At 36.4% G+C, this 15,164-nt stretch overlaps 2 protein-coding genes across 9 annotated transcripts; one reads left to right on the forward strand and one right to left on the reverse strand.

Annotated features, from left to right (window-relative positions):
- Positions 1-156: 156 nt before the first annotated feature.
- LOC113205456 (lipase maturation factor 2) lies at positions 157-3,851 on the forward strand. Its single transcript, XM_026421098.1, has 11 exons — positions 157-357; positions 632-815; positions 907-1,008; positions 1,088-1,278; positions 1,376-1,554; positions 1,627-1,732; positions 1,862-1,993; positions 2,068-2,273; positions 2,358-2,598; positions 2,867-3,083; positions 3,163-3,851. Exons 1-11 carry the CDS (start codon positions 264-266, stop codon positions 3,449-3,451), a joined length of 1,941 nt encoding a protein of 646 aa, XP_026276883.1. The 5' UTR covers positions 157-263; the 3' UTR covers positions 3,452-3,851.
- A 1,052-nt stretch (positions 3,852-4,903) lies between these two features.
- Positions 4,904-14,963, reverse strand: LOC113205454 (mitogen-activated protein kinase kinase kinase kinase 5). 8 transcript variants are annotated; one of them, XM_026421090.2, is made up of 22 exons: positions 14,730-14,963; positions 14,035-14,092; positions 13,808-13,963; positions 13,462-13,565; positions 12,884-13,276; positions 12,673-12,780; positions 12,510-12,588; positions 12,320-12,405; positions 12,172-12,239; positions 10,915-11,040; positions 9,922-9,960; positions 9,453-9,503; positions 8,741-8,805; positions 8,480-8,611; positions 8,238-8,401; positions 7,894-8,098; positions 7,532-7,800; positions 7,257-7,449; positions 7,092-7,175; positions 6,901-6,993; positions 6,654-6,780; positions 4,904-6,559 (listed from the first exon to the last, which is right to left on the reverse strand). In XM_026421090.2, exons 1-22 carry the CDS (start codon positions 14,841-14,843, stop codon positions 6,448-6,450), a joined length of 2,826 nt encoding a protein of 941 aa, XP_026276875.1. In that variant the 5' UTR covers positions 14,844-14,963; the 3' UTR covers positions 4,904-6,447. The 8 variants fall into 8 exon arrangements, with proteins under 8 accessions (XP_026276875.1, XP_026276877.1, XP_026276876.1 ...); XM_026421092.2 differs by lacking the exon at positions 10,915-11,040 and adding an exon at positions 11,282-11,341; XM_026421091.2 differs by lacking the exon at positions 9,453-9,503.
- Between the last annotated feature and the right edge of the window lie 201 nt (positions 14,964-15,164).

Below are 15,164 nucleotides of genomic sequence, written 5' to 3' on the forward strand. Positions count from 1 at the left end.
GTGCTCCGCTGACGGGGCTTGCCCCTTGTCTCCCTCCTCCCCCTCGACAGAGGAACAAAAATTACCCTCCCCTGCCTTTCCCCTCCCCTTCCCCCTCCCCCGCCGGATCCAAAAAAACAACGGAACAAATAAACAACAGGAAGTTGTTCCTGCTTCATTGCGGTGCGGTGCGGCTGCGGTCGCGGTGGCGGTGCGTGCGGCGGTGCGGCCCGGAACTTGGGGGGTCTTTAAATCTGAAATCTGAAATTTAGCCCACACAAAACATGTCTGGCTCAAGATACACACGAAACCTCTTTCTCAGAGGAATGAGTGTAATTTATATGTTTGCCTTTGCTTCATTTTACATTCAAATACCGGGTAAGTCCACGGCTGTATGACCTGTCAGCACCCGGCTCTTGTGATTGTGGCCCCACATTTCTTTAACGCATAAGTCGTCTTTAGTAGATCACAAGTGTCCAGGATTTTTTCGCGTATTTGAAATGCATTTGTAGGGTTTGCTCTCAAACACATCTACTCATGACTACCACCCCCTGTTCATCTTGCATTCTAAAGGGTCGTCAGGGACACTCTGGTATTTCTCTGTAATCATTTATGGATTTATCCCATTAATTTTTGTTATTTTTATTTTTAGGATTGTACGGCACCAATGGCATCTTACCTGCACACACTCAGTTGGTACTGAAAGGAACGGAGTCCGTTTTCTCTAAAATGTCGATCAAACCAACTCTCTTATGGTTTGCTCCGCTTTTGGGACTCAATATTGAGTATATGATGGATGTTCTGGCTCTGATTGGAACCGCTTTAGCTTTTACCGGGTAAGCTACTTCATCATACTACTGCGTGTTGCTCGTGTGCCACAATAAGGTGTTTTGGTCATAGCCTATAGATATTTATTCTTCTACCTAGGTTTGTGAAGCAGTCTTTTTGTACTGCACCAACATTTGCAATATTATGGACATTGTATTTTTCCCTTTATCAAGTTGGTCAAACATTCATGGAATTCCAATGGTAATAATATTTACAGTATTAATATGTTGCATTAATAAGCAGTTTTGTGTTGTCATTTAATAAAATTGCTATTATACAGGGACTCTCTTTTACTGGAAGCTGGAATTTTGGCAGCTTTAGCCGCACCAATGATGAGTTCAGGGGCCAAAAAAAGCTCGCCTGTTGACTCCATCTCTCTCTATTCTGTGCGATGGCTTTTCTTTCGGCTAATGTTCTCATCTGGTGTTGTTAAATTGTCTAGTGGTTGTCCAACATGGTGGGGTCTCAGTGGTAGGTGCTGCTCACAAGAGCTTAAAAAAAACGAGATAATTCCTTTGTAACCAACAAGCTCAGCATAATTTAGGGATACATCTTCTGTCATTTGCAGCTTTGAATGTTCACTTTGAGTCCCAGTGCATTCCCACACCACTTGCCTGGTATGCCCATCATCTTCCAGTGTGGTTCCTTCGTTTCGTAACTGCCTTTGCAATTCTGCTTGAAACAGTTGTCCCCATGTTATTCTTTGTACCCTTTAAAGCAGTTCGAAATGTTGCCTTTCTTCTCCAGGTAATTAAAATGAGTTAAATTGAATATTTTTGTAATCAGCCATTGTTCCTAACTTTGTCTTATTATTTTTAGGTATTCCTTCAAATCAACATTATTTTGACAGGAAATTACAATTTCTTCAACCTTTTGACCATAACTTTGAGTCTGTCACTTCTTGATGATGATTTTTTCATAAAAGGTAAAAAATGAATTTAAAAAAAAAAACACAACAGAGACCAAGTACAGTGAAATCATAAAATTTCGGTCTTCTTAATTATTTTTTACACTTTTCTTTGGGGAGATTAATATTCTTCCTGTTTTCTTCCAGAGCCAAAATCACTGTTCTACCAAGTCACAACAATTTTATTAAGTCTAATGTCTGGTGTGTTCCTGTCTTATGCAATGTGGGTGCTTTTTGAAGTCAGGCTTAATGATGATGGGGTTATTGACACATCTATTGGTGAGTTTGCTTTTTCTTTAGAGTATATATAGTTTGGAACTCAAAAATTAATTTGTTTGTCCACTTTGTCATAGCATTTTCAGTGAGCCAATTTGACAAGGTGGTTGGTGCAGCAGTTGTTGACTTTGTATACATTGGGCTTTGTGGTTTGGCCTATGCAATTGCGACTGGTCTTTTTGGATCATTGACCTTAAGTGGTGGCCTGATAAAGAAGGTGCTTAGTCTATGTTCAGTTGTAATGTATTCAGCAGCGGCATTATTCTTGTTTGCAATCAGCATTGTAAGTCAAAGCATTTGTAATACTCACTAAACAAAAGCCATGCTAGCTGTATTATTTCTATCTGTCACTTTTTGTTTGTTTCAGGTGCCCCACTCCTCTCTGCATCCCAATGGAAACAACACTGTTTTGCCTGAAGTTCGCCAGTGGTACACTCAGACAAAACACTTGCACCTTGTTGATGCATATGGTCTGTTCAGGAGAATGACAGGTGTTGAAGGCAGACCAGAAGTAGTCATTGAGGGATCCAATTCGATTGAAGGTCCATGGAATGAATATCACTTCCTCTACAAACCTGGCAATGTCAATGCCACTCTTCCCTTTGTTGGTATGTGTGTTGAATCAATCATGCATCTAGTTCTTATCGTCCCTTTTAAGATTGATTTTTTATTGGGTGAGCGATTAGCAAAGCCCATTACTTCACTGACCGAAAAAGTTTCATTCTGTTTGTCTGTTTGTTTGTCTGTCTGTCTGTATGCACAATAACTGGAGAAGGAATTGAGATAGCGATCTGGGAATTTCAGGGTCGTTTTGTATCGTAAGAAGACGGATCGAGTTTGGAGATGAGCATTCTAGTTATATAATCTTTGTTGCAGCTCCCTACCAGCCTCGTTTGGATTGGCAAATGTGGTTTGCTGCTCTTGGAACGTATCATCAAAACCCATGGCTGATGAGCCTGACGTACAGACTACTCTCTGGACAACCAGAAGTGCTTCAGCTGTTGGACACATCTCGTAACCCTTTCCCTAACAAACCCCCAAGATACATTAAAGCTAGTCTCTACCATTACCGCTACACCACCTGGGAAGAAAGGTATCTATGGTTTTAAAACTAACTGGGTTTGATGACAATGTTTGTAAAATCATAAACTCATTTTCTTTTTCTTTTTCAGATGGAGCTCAAGCTGGTGGACTCGTGTAAGAGTTGGGGAATATTTCCCTATCTTCACTCGTGACCATCCTCCATTGCTGGATTATCTTAATTCTATGAAGGTGCTAAGTCCAAGTTCCAAAGAACGTTCTCCAAATACCTTACTTACAACTGTTTTGGACTTCATAAGATCATTTGTTGTGTACATTGAACCCAGCATCTTGATCATCTCTCTCTTTATTACGGGATGTGTTCTTATAACAACAATCCGTCGCCAGCCTCGTAAAGTTCGTAGAAATAAAGGAAAGTAAAATATTTGTCTTCCACAGCTATTTTTACAGTGTGCCTCAAAGACTAATAGTTTTTAAGTGTTTGTTAACATGTATAACAGTAAAAGTAATTTTTGTCCTTCTTTGGACTTACAAGATAAGTTTTATATGTACCTTAATGTTGGCACTGAATACTTGATTTTATCCTTAAGTCCATTATTGCATACAAGATACTTGTTACTTGTTTTTCTTTTTAAAGATTCATTTTTATTTGTCAATTTTGTTAAATCTCTTAGTATTTTTTTTTAAAGAATCTATTATTGCTTTTTAAGTATAATAAATAATCAATCATACACTCAGTATACCTTATATAATGTTGAAAAGTTTTCAGTTGAGGAATGTAAATGTACAAAAAATAAATATAATACTGTAACGTTAGTCATTACAGCCTGTCGATTAGCAGCAATCCCTCATGGTCAACTCCCTGCCTGCACCCACCTGTACCAGCCTGGTACTCTGTTTTACACCCTCACACACTGTTGGATATTCATTTTCTAGATTGATAATCATTTTAAAAAAGGGCAAAGGAGATGATGATGGGGGCACTGACAGTTCTAAAGAAGAAAAAGGAGACTGCTCAAGGTATTTTAACTGATTGGACAAAATCAAATGTGACCCAAAACCACTAGATTACTTTCAGTAGCATAAATTTGTTTAGTGGGTACCACTACATTTAAAATATACAAGTAGGTGAGGTATCACAAAGAAACTTGTACCCATTTTAAAGATTTGTCTGAGCACTACAGTCTTTGTAGTTGATACCAACTTGTGAAAGGCAAGCGGGACCAGTGCGATTACACTTATGGATAGTTTGTTTTTTGTTGGTATGTAAACTAACTTACCATTAATTGAATTATTTTCTTTTGATCTACTATCATCACTAAATGACCGCGGGCTGTGTCTATATAAAGTCAAAGTTGCAGACATAAAATTTTATGTCTTGTCACACCTATACACCAGTTATGTACATAGAGTGCTAAGGAGAGTTGTTGAGGATATCCATCAAAAATTTTGTTCTTTGGTATTGAAACCAGAAAGTAATTCACCCTCACCTATTGACTCATTTCATACAGAAAAATATGTCTACCTCAACGTCTCTGGACTGATTTAAACAATAAGCCACTTCTAGGCATGAAATTACTACCCTAGCCTTTAAGATAATAGGAGCATAAAAGGGTAAAATTTATTGATGTGCTTATCTTTACTGTTATTAAAATGGTAGTTGTATTTGTGGTTCTTTGTAACAATTGAATTGGATTGAATCTGGGTCTAAGAAAGCACTCCTTTGTTGCTGAAGGATGGAGATTTGAACTTGGTGTGTGATGTTTGGAGGGGATCCTGTAAAATATCCTCACTTCCAGTGATTCTGTGATTCAATGGTCTAGGGTATCACTCAAATCTAAAATAATACTGTTCTTAGAGATAATTCTCATGTTAATTTATACTTTGTTGGAATTTAGGTTTATTCTCGTATGGTTTTAAATGTCATAAATAAGTACCAAAAGGTACTTTTTAATCCCACTTGGACATGCTTAACTGTACAGTCTTCAGTTCATATACAAAACTTCATAAAAACTCAAATACTGCAATAAAAACAATACACAAGGGCAAAAAAACAACAAAAAAACGGAATGACTGCAGGAAATCAGAGTACTAGAGAAAAGTGACACAGCTTCACAAAGTTGAAACCTTATTATGCTAACAATTAAGCCAGTACAGATGCTCTAGGCTGATTATCAATTGCTGATTTAGCATCACAAAGATTTCATCAGAATGCGCAATAAATGCCCAAAATTGATACTTCATAAATTCTCTTCCAAATTACAAAATTGCAACAGAACTCAGGAATTTAGAACATAATTCTGAAATGGTCTCCACTATCTTTCTAACTAAAACAAATTATTTTCAAAATTTAAAGATATAGAACCCCTATTGATGTTGCCAGCATTTGCCAGAGCAGGACCACTGTTTTAACAATTAGATATACAAATAAATCCATGTCAACACCTTAACAAATGCAATAACAATTTAATAAAGGCTACAAGACATTGAAAAGATTGATAAAGGATACACTCTTCACATGTGATGTTATGTTTGAAACGGCACAAGCCATTTTAAACAAATTTTAAAATGGGTATAACTTAAGTGACTCAGACCAAATCTTGAAATTGTTATTGGTCAGGCACACACAATACAGCTTACATCAAGGTAATTTTTTTTAAAAGTCTAATTAAAAAATATGTTAGCAAATACGAAAAGATATGTTAGATCAGAAATGCAGAGGAAATTGACATTTTTTTTCCCAGCAGCAGCCATTGAAGCTTGTGTCTATGATCAGCTGAGTTCACTGAACTCAGGTGAAGAAGCTCCATTAACACTCAACACACCAACAGTAAAGCTTTGAGTATTGTCATTCCATTTTAAAGATTTTTAAAAGCACAGTAAGAAAATAAAATGGCTCTCATACATCAAATAAGGACACACTTGCTTAGTTATGCATATTGAGCTTCTTGACTTAGAAAACAAGTGTGAGTAAATTTGCATTTTGTTAATCTCCATTTGCTGATATTTTTATCATTTTGTTTTTTAGGGGACTGAAAACAAATACAATCAAATCGGAAATTTCTAAGTGATTGGCAAGTACACACAACAAAGTGTGGCTTTGAGTGCGGTGACCACTGTCAAAATGAAGCCATACAAGTCTTATGAGTTGAGGCTGCAGCCTAGGCTTAAAAAAAGCTCCTAGAGGTATATCAGTCGATTTAAAATAATACTTCTTTCTTCCTTTGAGCAGACCAGTTTCAAGAGCTATCAAACCAGTAGCTCCACACAAGTTCCTAAAGTAGAAGTACGAAGTACTGTACAACAAGTACAATTCTTTGGCATAGACATTTGGCAGATTCATATCTGCTGTGAGAATATTCCTTCTCTGCACTCAATGATCCATTAATAGTAGTCCACTGTGTCAATTCCTCCACTCAGTAGCTTGCCTCATGGCCTGCAAGGATGTACAGATCCATTCCTTCGGGTTCTGTAAGTGTACCTCCTCTTGAAACATCACTGCTCAGTTGACTTTCCAGCATTACCGCTCTAGAATTGTGAAAGTAAAAAAAAAGTTACAAAACCAGATACATAGACAAAACAAAGTTAAGATATTCAAAAATGGGATGGAACCCGAGCTTACTTGTCACTGCCTAATAATCTATAAACTCGGCTGAGGTCATTGATTTCTTGGGTGATTTCCCCATTTTTAAGACTGCGACCAGTCATACCATGTTTGTGGAATGCAAGCACACTGTCTGGAAGACAAACTGCAAAAAAAATAAAAAATAAAAATTCAAAGATTTAAAATAGAAAAAAGTACTGTACTTTGAATAATTTAAAAAAACAAACATACAGTGGTTTGAAATTAAAAAACTTATAATCCTTACCTATAGATTGCACACGGAAACTAAAGTTAAGCTCAGAGACCTGCTTTCGACTACTTCTGAGCTTTCCTTGAAGTGTGACAATTTTAACAGTGCCTGAAGATAAAAATAAAAAATAAAAAATAAAAAATAAAAAATAAAGTGTTCTAATGGATTAAATGAACTGTACTGAGAAAATTTGGGGAACTACTTACTGCCATAACACACAAGAATTGCATCTTTATCAAGCTGAGTAACATGAACAATATTAATATTTTCTCGCCTGGGAATCACAGTAGCTAAAACAGAAAGAGGTTTTTTAGTGGATGATGGTGACATTAAACTGAAAAATTGTCACAACCTATAATAAGGTTACCTACCGGCTCCATCAATATCCTCCAGTTCGTCGCTGTGGAACCAGCTCGATCCTGAATTCATATTTATGAGATCTAACTTAAGACGGTCCGCCTGGTACCCTTGTTTCACACTTACACACACCATTGGATATTCCATTTCAGGAGTGATAATCATTTCAAAAACAGACAAAGGGGATGGCAACGGGCATTCACAGTGCTACATAAATTGAATCAGAAGAGAGCGTTAAGTTGGTTTAAAAGATAAGACCAAAAAAAATGTCCAAACCCCACTTACTCACCTTAAGTAGCATAAATTTGTTTAGAGGGTCATACCACTGCATTAGAAATATACCAGTGGGTGAGGCACCACAAAGATATTTGTATCCATTGTAAGGGTTCCTCCCAACACAACACCTACTACAGCCTTTGGTGTCAGGGACTTTCGTAGTTAATGCAAACTTACGCGGGACCAGCCGCTCAGGGATTTTATTAACGTGCATTGAAAATCTGTGAGACTGCTTGCCATGGAGAGCCAGAAGGTCATGGCGGTACAGTTGGGGTGTTTTTCCTGAAGTTTTCAAATGAAAGTATATTAAAAATATGGTTTCAGCAATTAGATGTAACATGTAACTCGTCCATAGTCACTGATATCACCACCTACCTGAAAGTGACATGAGTACATCCTTAATGACATACATCCATGTAGTGCGCCTTGGATACAACTGATCTATGGCTGTTTCATGAAGCTCATTAAGATTCAAATTATAAATTCCTTCTTCTGCTCCAATAAGAATGTGTTGATCTCTTGTGTCAGGATGTATCCAGCTTGCAGTGCAATGAATTCTAAGAGGACAGCAGTTGAATACCTGTAAACAATATTTTGTTGGAACTACATTGTACAAGTTGCTTAATTAACAAGTTCTGTGCCATACAATCTCACTGATGTGGAATGACGTGATTTACAAAAGGCTTGGCAGTTAATGTGTTAAGCATATAGTGGCATACCTTAGAGAAACAAGCCCCCATATGAACTTTTGGAGTTGGAGGTAGACCATTGCTTGCAGGTCTTGGAGGTGTGTGTCTTTTTTTATCCCTTCTTCGAGGAGGGACAGGGGGGGTATCAGACAACAGATCAGGTTCTGCACTAGAACTAACAACATCCCCATCTCCTAGGGAAAAAAAACAAACCCAGTGCTATCACACTCATGAACAATCTTCTTTTGTAAAAAATTAAACCAAAACCTTACCATTTACTGCATTCTTTTCTGTTGCTCTACTATCACTAAGTGACCGCTGTCTCTGTCCATTTAAAGTCAAAGTTGCAGTAAGACCTAATATTTCATCTACTGAGCTGTGACGCCGAGGGGATCCACCAGTTCCTACAAGATAAAAGTAAAAAAAAAAAAAAAAAAAAAAAAAAAAAAAAAAAAAAAAAAAAAATGCTCCACATTAACATTCACCCATTGAAAGTTTTTAAGAATTAAATGTTTGCTAGGATTAGAGCTTACCAGTAGAGCTAAAATTTTGATTGTATTGGCCAGATGTGGAAGTTTCACCCATGGGAAGAGTGGCTCTGAAATAGGAGGATAACTCATCAATCATACTAGATATTAAAATTCTCGTCAGAAAAACAATGACAATTTTACTACAGAACACTGAAATGAAAACACAAAATACAATAGAATGAAGTGCGCATGCAAGTACACACACACACATACACACATCGAAAAACACAGTAAGCAGCCTGGCATGTACCAAATGCGTTTCTCCATTCAACTAATGATGATAAAATGAAGCAATCAAGTAGATGCACAAGATATATAATAGCATGTTGAGAAAAATATAAAAATTGTGAGCTATAGTATACTGCAGCAAAAATTGTACAGTGTAAAATACCTACAATATATTTAAGGTTAAAAGATTAATATTTACAAAATTCACAAGAGATAATAAAACTACTAGAGAAAGCAGGAGGAAAAATATTATGCTGATTTAATGCTGAGTAGACATAAACACAAAAAAACAGAGCTTAATTAATTCAAAACTTATGTTGTGTTGAGAAATAAGTTTTCCAAAAAGAGTGAGAATGTTCTTTCTTTCTTTCTTTCTCCCTTCCTTTTTTTCTTTCAATGAACAGTTAGCAGTCGGGTATGGTTTTAAACTTACAAATGATTCAATAGGTAACCTAGATGAATTAGGCTAACATTTTCTGCTACTTACTGCAAATAAAACTGCTCATCCTGTGCAGACAGCATGTATGGGGAGTTCCCCCTACCAACAGAAATCAATTGCCAAGGCTGTCAGTTTGCACATGTAAATCTAGTCCAATTGATGTTGACCAAAATTCACAATCAAACAAATGTATGCCATTGTCATGCATAATATCTTGCCTACCACATGCAAATTGAGCTCAGCATAAACAAATAAGTTTTAACCATCCTTGTTAAAAGATTAGTAATTTATAAAAGAAGAAAGATTTATGTATCATCAATCCAAATACAACGAAAATAAACAGAAAAATCTTCTCAAAAATCTATTTAAAACAACTTTTCAATAATATACAGAAACACAAGCAGGGCCTAAAAACTTGTCTGGACAAATGCTAAACAGTTGACTAAATGTTCATGCCAAAATACGTAGATTATTTCCACATTTGTGAGTAAAATGTAGCGACTAATTGATACACTACCTCATAACAAGTTCTTCATCTATGTACTGCAGCAAGGTCCTGCGCGACATGAAAAAAAAACTCATGGTTGAAACCAAACAAATTGTACACATCAGCTGATAAAATCGCTGACATGTCATTTTCTAACAACAATAAAGGGTGGGGGTTAATTCAAACAGGAGTTACATATCCTTAAAATTTTAACAAACCATCAATTCTTTAAGTACAGTACTTTGTTTGATTGTGGTGCATAGGTTACAAGATCTTCAAAGCAAAGTCAGCAGATGTTGTTGCAACAAGAAAATCAAAACTGACAGGTAATTACACATTTTATAATGTGTAGTTCCTGTGGCAACACATCATAGCAACATCCAGAGTGAAATACAGTCAAGAATGAACATGCACATGCAGAGACTATTTAACTACACTAGTCATTGACAGACACCTGTATGTTTGAAGGACCACACACACAGGGGCAAGCAAACACATCATGTTAAGCACTTAGAAATGATTTTACTTTGCTTCTAGAGAAAAGAAAAGAAATTAAGAGTTTTTAAAACAAAGTCAGAGTCCCAATCTGCCGTATTAACACAAATATAAAACATTCATATCATCAATGCTAACTAACAGCCCTTTTGGTGCTGATGAGGCTTCCTGATTTTCTGCTAATGCAAAGTGGACAGCCCGGATGTGCGTGCACCAAAGCATCGTCCACTTCAAGCTTAACAAAAGAATAAAGCCAAAACAGCAACAGAGGAGTAAGTTTGCACAAATATGCTGAGTCTTATACTACACTAAAAGCACTACAAATTTATAATTAACATAGAAACTGAAAGATAATGCAATCCTATCAGTTACAATAATTTGAGAGACAGACCAAACCAGTTATATCGTTGTTTGACAGATCATAACAATTTTGCATAATATAGATTAATTTCTTTACAACAATTCCACACATTAGGAAGCTCTTCATGAAGAAAACCACCACACTCTCAACCCTAGAACACAAGGTACCTTAAAGTCATTTGAAAGAGAGCTGCACCGCTGCACGGAAGGTGAGGCTTCAGGCACATGCAGCCATGGCCTATCTGCCTATCTGCATACTGTTCCACAAGAGCCCTTGCTGACTGGAAACTGATCCTAGATGTACAACCAGATAGTCCTCAACTGCCACTCATCTCAAAAATTAAAAGCAAACCAATCTTTGAAATACACTACAGTTATGTTAACACATCTTGACAACCATGATGTCACAGCAAAGCAGCTACTCACAGTAGGTATGATAAACATGCACATGCACAACACTAAGAAGATTCTTTTAAATTCAAGAGCAACACCATGAGCTAAAAGTCCAGGCAACAAAAATTGTAAATAAACACACCTGTTTGATAAGCTGCCGGAAGAGAGGGAAGAGTGTTGGGGAGGGTAAATGTGAGAGGTACTGTATAAATGAGAAAGATGACCATTGTACAAAAGATCTGAATGCATAGTAAGCGAAGCAGACCAATCCACAGCAACATATAACATACTCCACCACATAACCAATGTAAAAAGCACATGAAAGGAATTATTAGATCAGATTTAAATTCAAAGGGAAATAGTAAACTGCAAGATGCTTGAGCTGAATCATGTTCAACATGATGATTCAATTTAAAATGAAAATCCTGACATATAGAAGTATTTTTATAACCTCTGTGAACAACGTTTTGGTATAATTGATACTAAAACCTCAAAAGAAAAGCCACGCTCAAAATAAATTAGATATCACTTCAAAATTTTACAATTGTGGGATTTATAGTAAAATTTTGAGTCAAGTACTAATTGGATAGTTTGGAAAGATGAAAAATTGCTCAAGATTCATGTGAATTTTGGTATAGTTCAGATTCTGGTTGAAGCAGTCAAGGAGCATGCACGCATTGTGTCATCAACACCAGCCAGTGCACATATCCGAGACTTTTGACAACAAGGAGGGAGCACTTTCATCCAGGATAGCGGCAACAATTGTGCATGCATTATTCACATCTTGAGGAGTAAGGAAATTGGTAAGATGGCCATTGAACCATAATATCAAAACAAAATCCGTCATATTTTACCAAAATGTAGACACATAACAATTTAAAAATGTCTCTGTCAAGTGAATTAATTTATGTATTATAAAACTTTAAGAGGCACAGTTCAATGAACAACATAAGGGGCCCTATCATGAGAGAAAAAACAAACAAAAAAAACAACTAACCAGTATGTTATATAACTTCATTAATCTGTACTCACTTTTCACTTCCCCCCTCATAAAGATTTCCTTTGGACCACTCAGCACTTGTATCACAGTCAGGATCATTCTGAAGGAAAAACAAAAAAATATTTATGCATGGCAATTAAGTGAGTCAAGCTGAAAAAATATGTAGAAAACCTTACTCACATCAAACGTGTCTAATACATCAATCTCATCCCAATCAGTATATCTAGATGAGGAAGGTTGTTGGTTCAGGGGGACCTCAGCATTCCCTGATCAAATGAATAGTACATGTGTAGAATATCAAAATTACTTTAGTTGAAAAAAAATAAACCACAATAGAACAACCTTAATGCTTTTAACAGACATTACATACCTGCAAGATGTGATGGGAGTCTCCTTTTAGCTCGAGCTGTGTGCCTGGATGCAATTCGTTGAGGTACATTGGGTATAGCCTAAAAACAAAATACAAATATGTCACACACAAAAAAATATGAAAAGATCTGAATTTTTAACACTAAAGTTATGGGGCAACTTACGCCATCTTCATCAGCTTCCATTTCAGAGAACATATGCGATGGATTATTTACTTTCTGGAGTAATTCTAAAGCTAGTCTCTTTGTCATTTCAGCTTGAAAAAAGGCATGCTAAAAAAGGAATTTTTAAAGGAAATTAAAACAAATGGAAAAATGAAGAAACATGAATCTTATCAAGATTCAACAAACACAAAAACAGAATTCTGGCAGCAACCTGAAGCAATTTGTCAGCTGTGGGCCTCTTCTTCGGATTTTTGGTGAGAGCAGTTTTCACAAAGTTGTGAAAAGTGGGGCTCCACTTGTCACGATCCTTGAGAGCAGGTGGTTTAAATCCTGACTTGCTCATAAGAAATAAGGCTCGCATTGGATGCAAGTCAAACATGGGGGGTTGGAGCTCAGCTAATTCAATGGCTGTGATACCTGTGGCCCAAATATCACAAAGCTGATTGTAGCCTCCTTTCCGCTCGACAGCCGCCACCTCAGGTGCCATCCAGTACGGAGTCCCAATGAAGGACTTTCTTTTGTTTATTGTTGCAGTGATTTGCGCTGATACTCCAAAATCGGCTAACTTTACATCACCATCTTCCGTTAAAAGAATATTTGCACCCTAGAAAAAGAAAACATTTATTTTTGAACGCTGATATATTGACAGATTACATACCTAATTACTTTTTAAATTGATCAATTGTTACAATGACATGATAACAAACATGCCAGTTATCAGTGCACTTTTACAAAGTACAGATAAATGAAGAGATTAAACCATGCTCGAAACGTCAGCATCAAAATTACCTTAATATCCCTATGCATTTTGCCCATTCCATGGAGATAAGCCAGACCATGAAGTGTTTCTCTACACATGAATGCAATTTGAAGTTCAGTAAGTGGTCCTGTTACTACAAGTGAGAGGATAAAAAATAAGTTAGTGCATTTTAATCATTTTCCCAGACCTCCAGAGACAAAGTTCATGACACACTGTACCATACAAGTAAAAGAACAGTATAACATTCCACAAAATGCTAGCACAAAAAGTTATTCTAATCAAAAATAAATGTTATACAAGGAATATTCCTTAATCTGTACTGTCTTTGAAACAAACCATGCAAAAACAATAAAAATACTATGCAGAATTACTTACTATGATATATGTCTTGCAAGGACCCACCCCCACAAAATTCCATGCAAATCCATAATTTATCTCTTCTAAGATAGCTTCCAAAATAAGCAATTATGTTAGGATGCCGGCAATCTTTCATCATCAAAATTTCTTGTTGGATGACTGCAAAATCATCCCCTGCAAAAGAAAACCTCATGTATTAATTCACAACTCAATTACACAAGCCAACGAAATACAAAATTACATACCTGGTTCCAGTTTGATGACTTTGATGGCAGCATACTCATTAGTGGACAGTTGCTTGGCCTACAAATTTTAACTTGATTAGAACAAACAGATAAATTGGGTAATAAAATCAGTCTTCAGAACAGTTCCGACGAAAACTTTTCCAGCACAACGACCACTTTAATTACAGAAGGCAGAAAATATGGCCCCAGATGTTTACAAATAAAATTTATATGCTAACTGAACAAAAATTTTTTTTCAATTTTTGTTAAGGCTCTTAAATTATAAGGGATGAAATAAATTTCAGGAATATGCAGGCACGCCAGTGACATTGCAGCAGAAGTAAATAATGTAGTTTTGAATGAGTGACAAACTGACAATGATAGTTATGGATGAGAGTGAATGGAGATATGTCAGAGTCAAGTGTGAGGTTGAGGATCTTCAGGTCAGTGCCTCAAGATTGTTGAGTCAAGATTCAATACAATATAAACAGCTTGGACAATTTAGAAAGAAGGCGGAAACAAAGAGCTCCAATTATCCTCTGTAGGCTACAGATGTTGCTGTATAAGACTCAAAATATAAACTGAGGATTTCTCGAACATTAATTTGTGTCAGATTACTGACAAATAATTTAATATAGCAAATAAGAACTAAATAGCACCACAGAGAGAACTTGTCTTGAGATAGTGCAAACCAATAGCCTACAAGTCGTGCCTACCTTATACACGTCCCCATAGGTACCACTCCCAATCCTCTGAATAAGTTCATATTCATCTTGAGGGTTTCGTCTACTAATATCAGAGGTGAGAGAACCTGGTCCTAGAGCCATCATACACTCAATTCAACACGGTATTTTGAATAAAATACTAAATAAATAATACTAAAATGTAGGTTACAACAAAATTCGATAACATTTTCACAAGTGTACTCAGTGTACTGCTTTAGACAGTCATGCCATTAGGGGGACGTTGACAAAGAGATTTGAGGGTGAGCGGCAATAGTCCAAAACAGAAGTTGAAAATAGGTATTGAAAAGTATTACAACTATTAAGAACAACATATAATTAGCATTGACACACTAAAATCCATGTTAGCAATTTGACATTTACGGAAATATAATTTTGGAGTGTTGGCAGAACTGGATTCTGTTCAAA

The sequence above is a fragment of the Frankliniella occidentalis genome, unplaced genomic scaffold (assembly GCF_000697945.3).
Source record: "Frankliniella occidentalis isolate FOCC.00 unplaced genomic scaffold, Focc_3.1 Scaffold56, whole genome shotgun sequence".
In the NCBI taxonomy this organism is placed as follows: domain Eukaryota; kingdom Metazoa; phylum Arthropoda; class Insecta; order Thysanoptera; family Thripidae; genus Frankliniella; species Frankliniella occidentalis.

Coding starts and splice junctions, on each gene's coding strand:
- LOC113205456 (XM_026421098.1), top strand. CDS start 264: ATGTCTGGCTCAAGATACACACGAAACCTCTTTCTCAGAGGAATGAGT. Junction 1,279..1,375: donor AACATGGTGGGGTCTCAGTG/GTAGGTGCTGCT, acceptor TGTCATTTGCAG/CTTTGAATGTTCACTTTGAG. Junction 2,274..2,357: donor TCTTGTTTGCAATCAGCATT/GTAAGTCAAAGC, acceptor TGTTTGTTTCAG/GTGCCCCACTCCTCTCTGCA.
- LOC113205454 (XM_026421090.2), bottom strand. CDS start 14,843: ATGATGGCTCTAGGACCAGGTTCTCTCACCTCTGATATTAGTAGACGA. Junction 12,406..12,509: donor ACTCCCATCACATCTTGCAG/GTATGTAATGTC, acceptor TCATTTGATCAG/GGAATGCTGAGGTCCCCCTG. Junction 7,450..7,531: donor ACAAATTTATGCTACTTAAG/GTGAGTAAGTGG, acceptor CAATTTATGTAG/CACTGTGAATGCCCGTTGCC.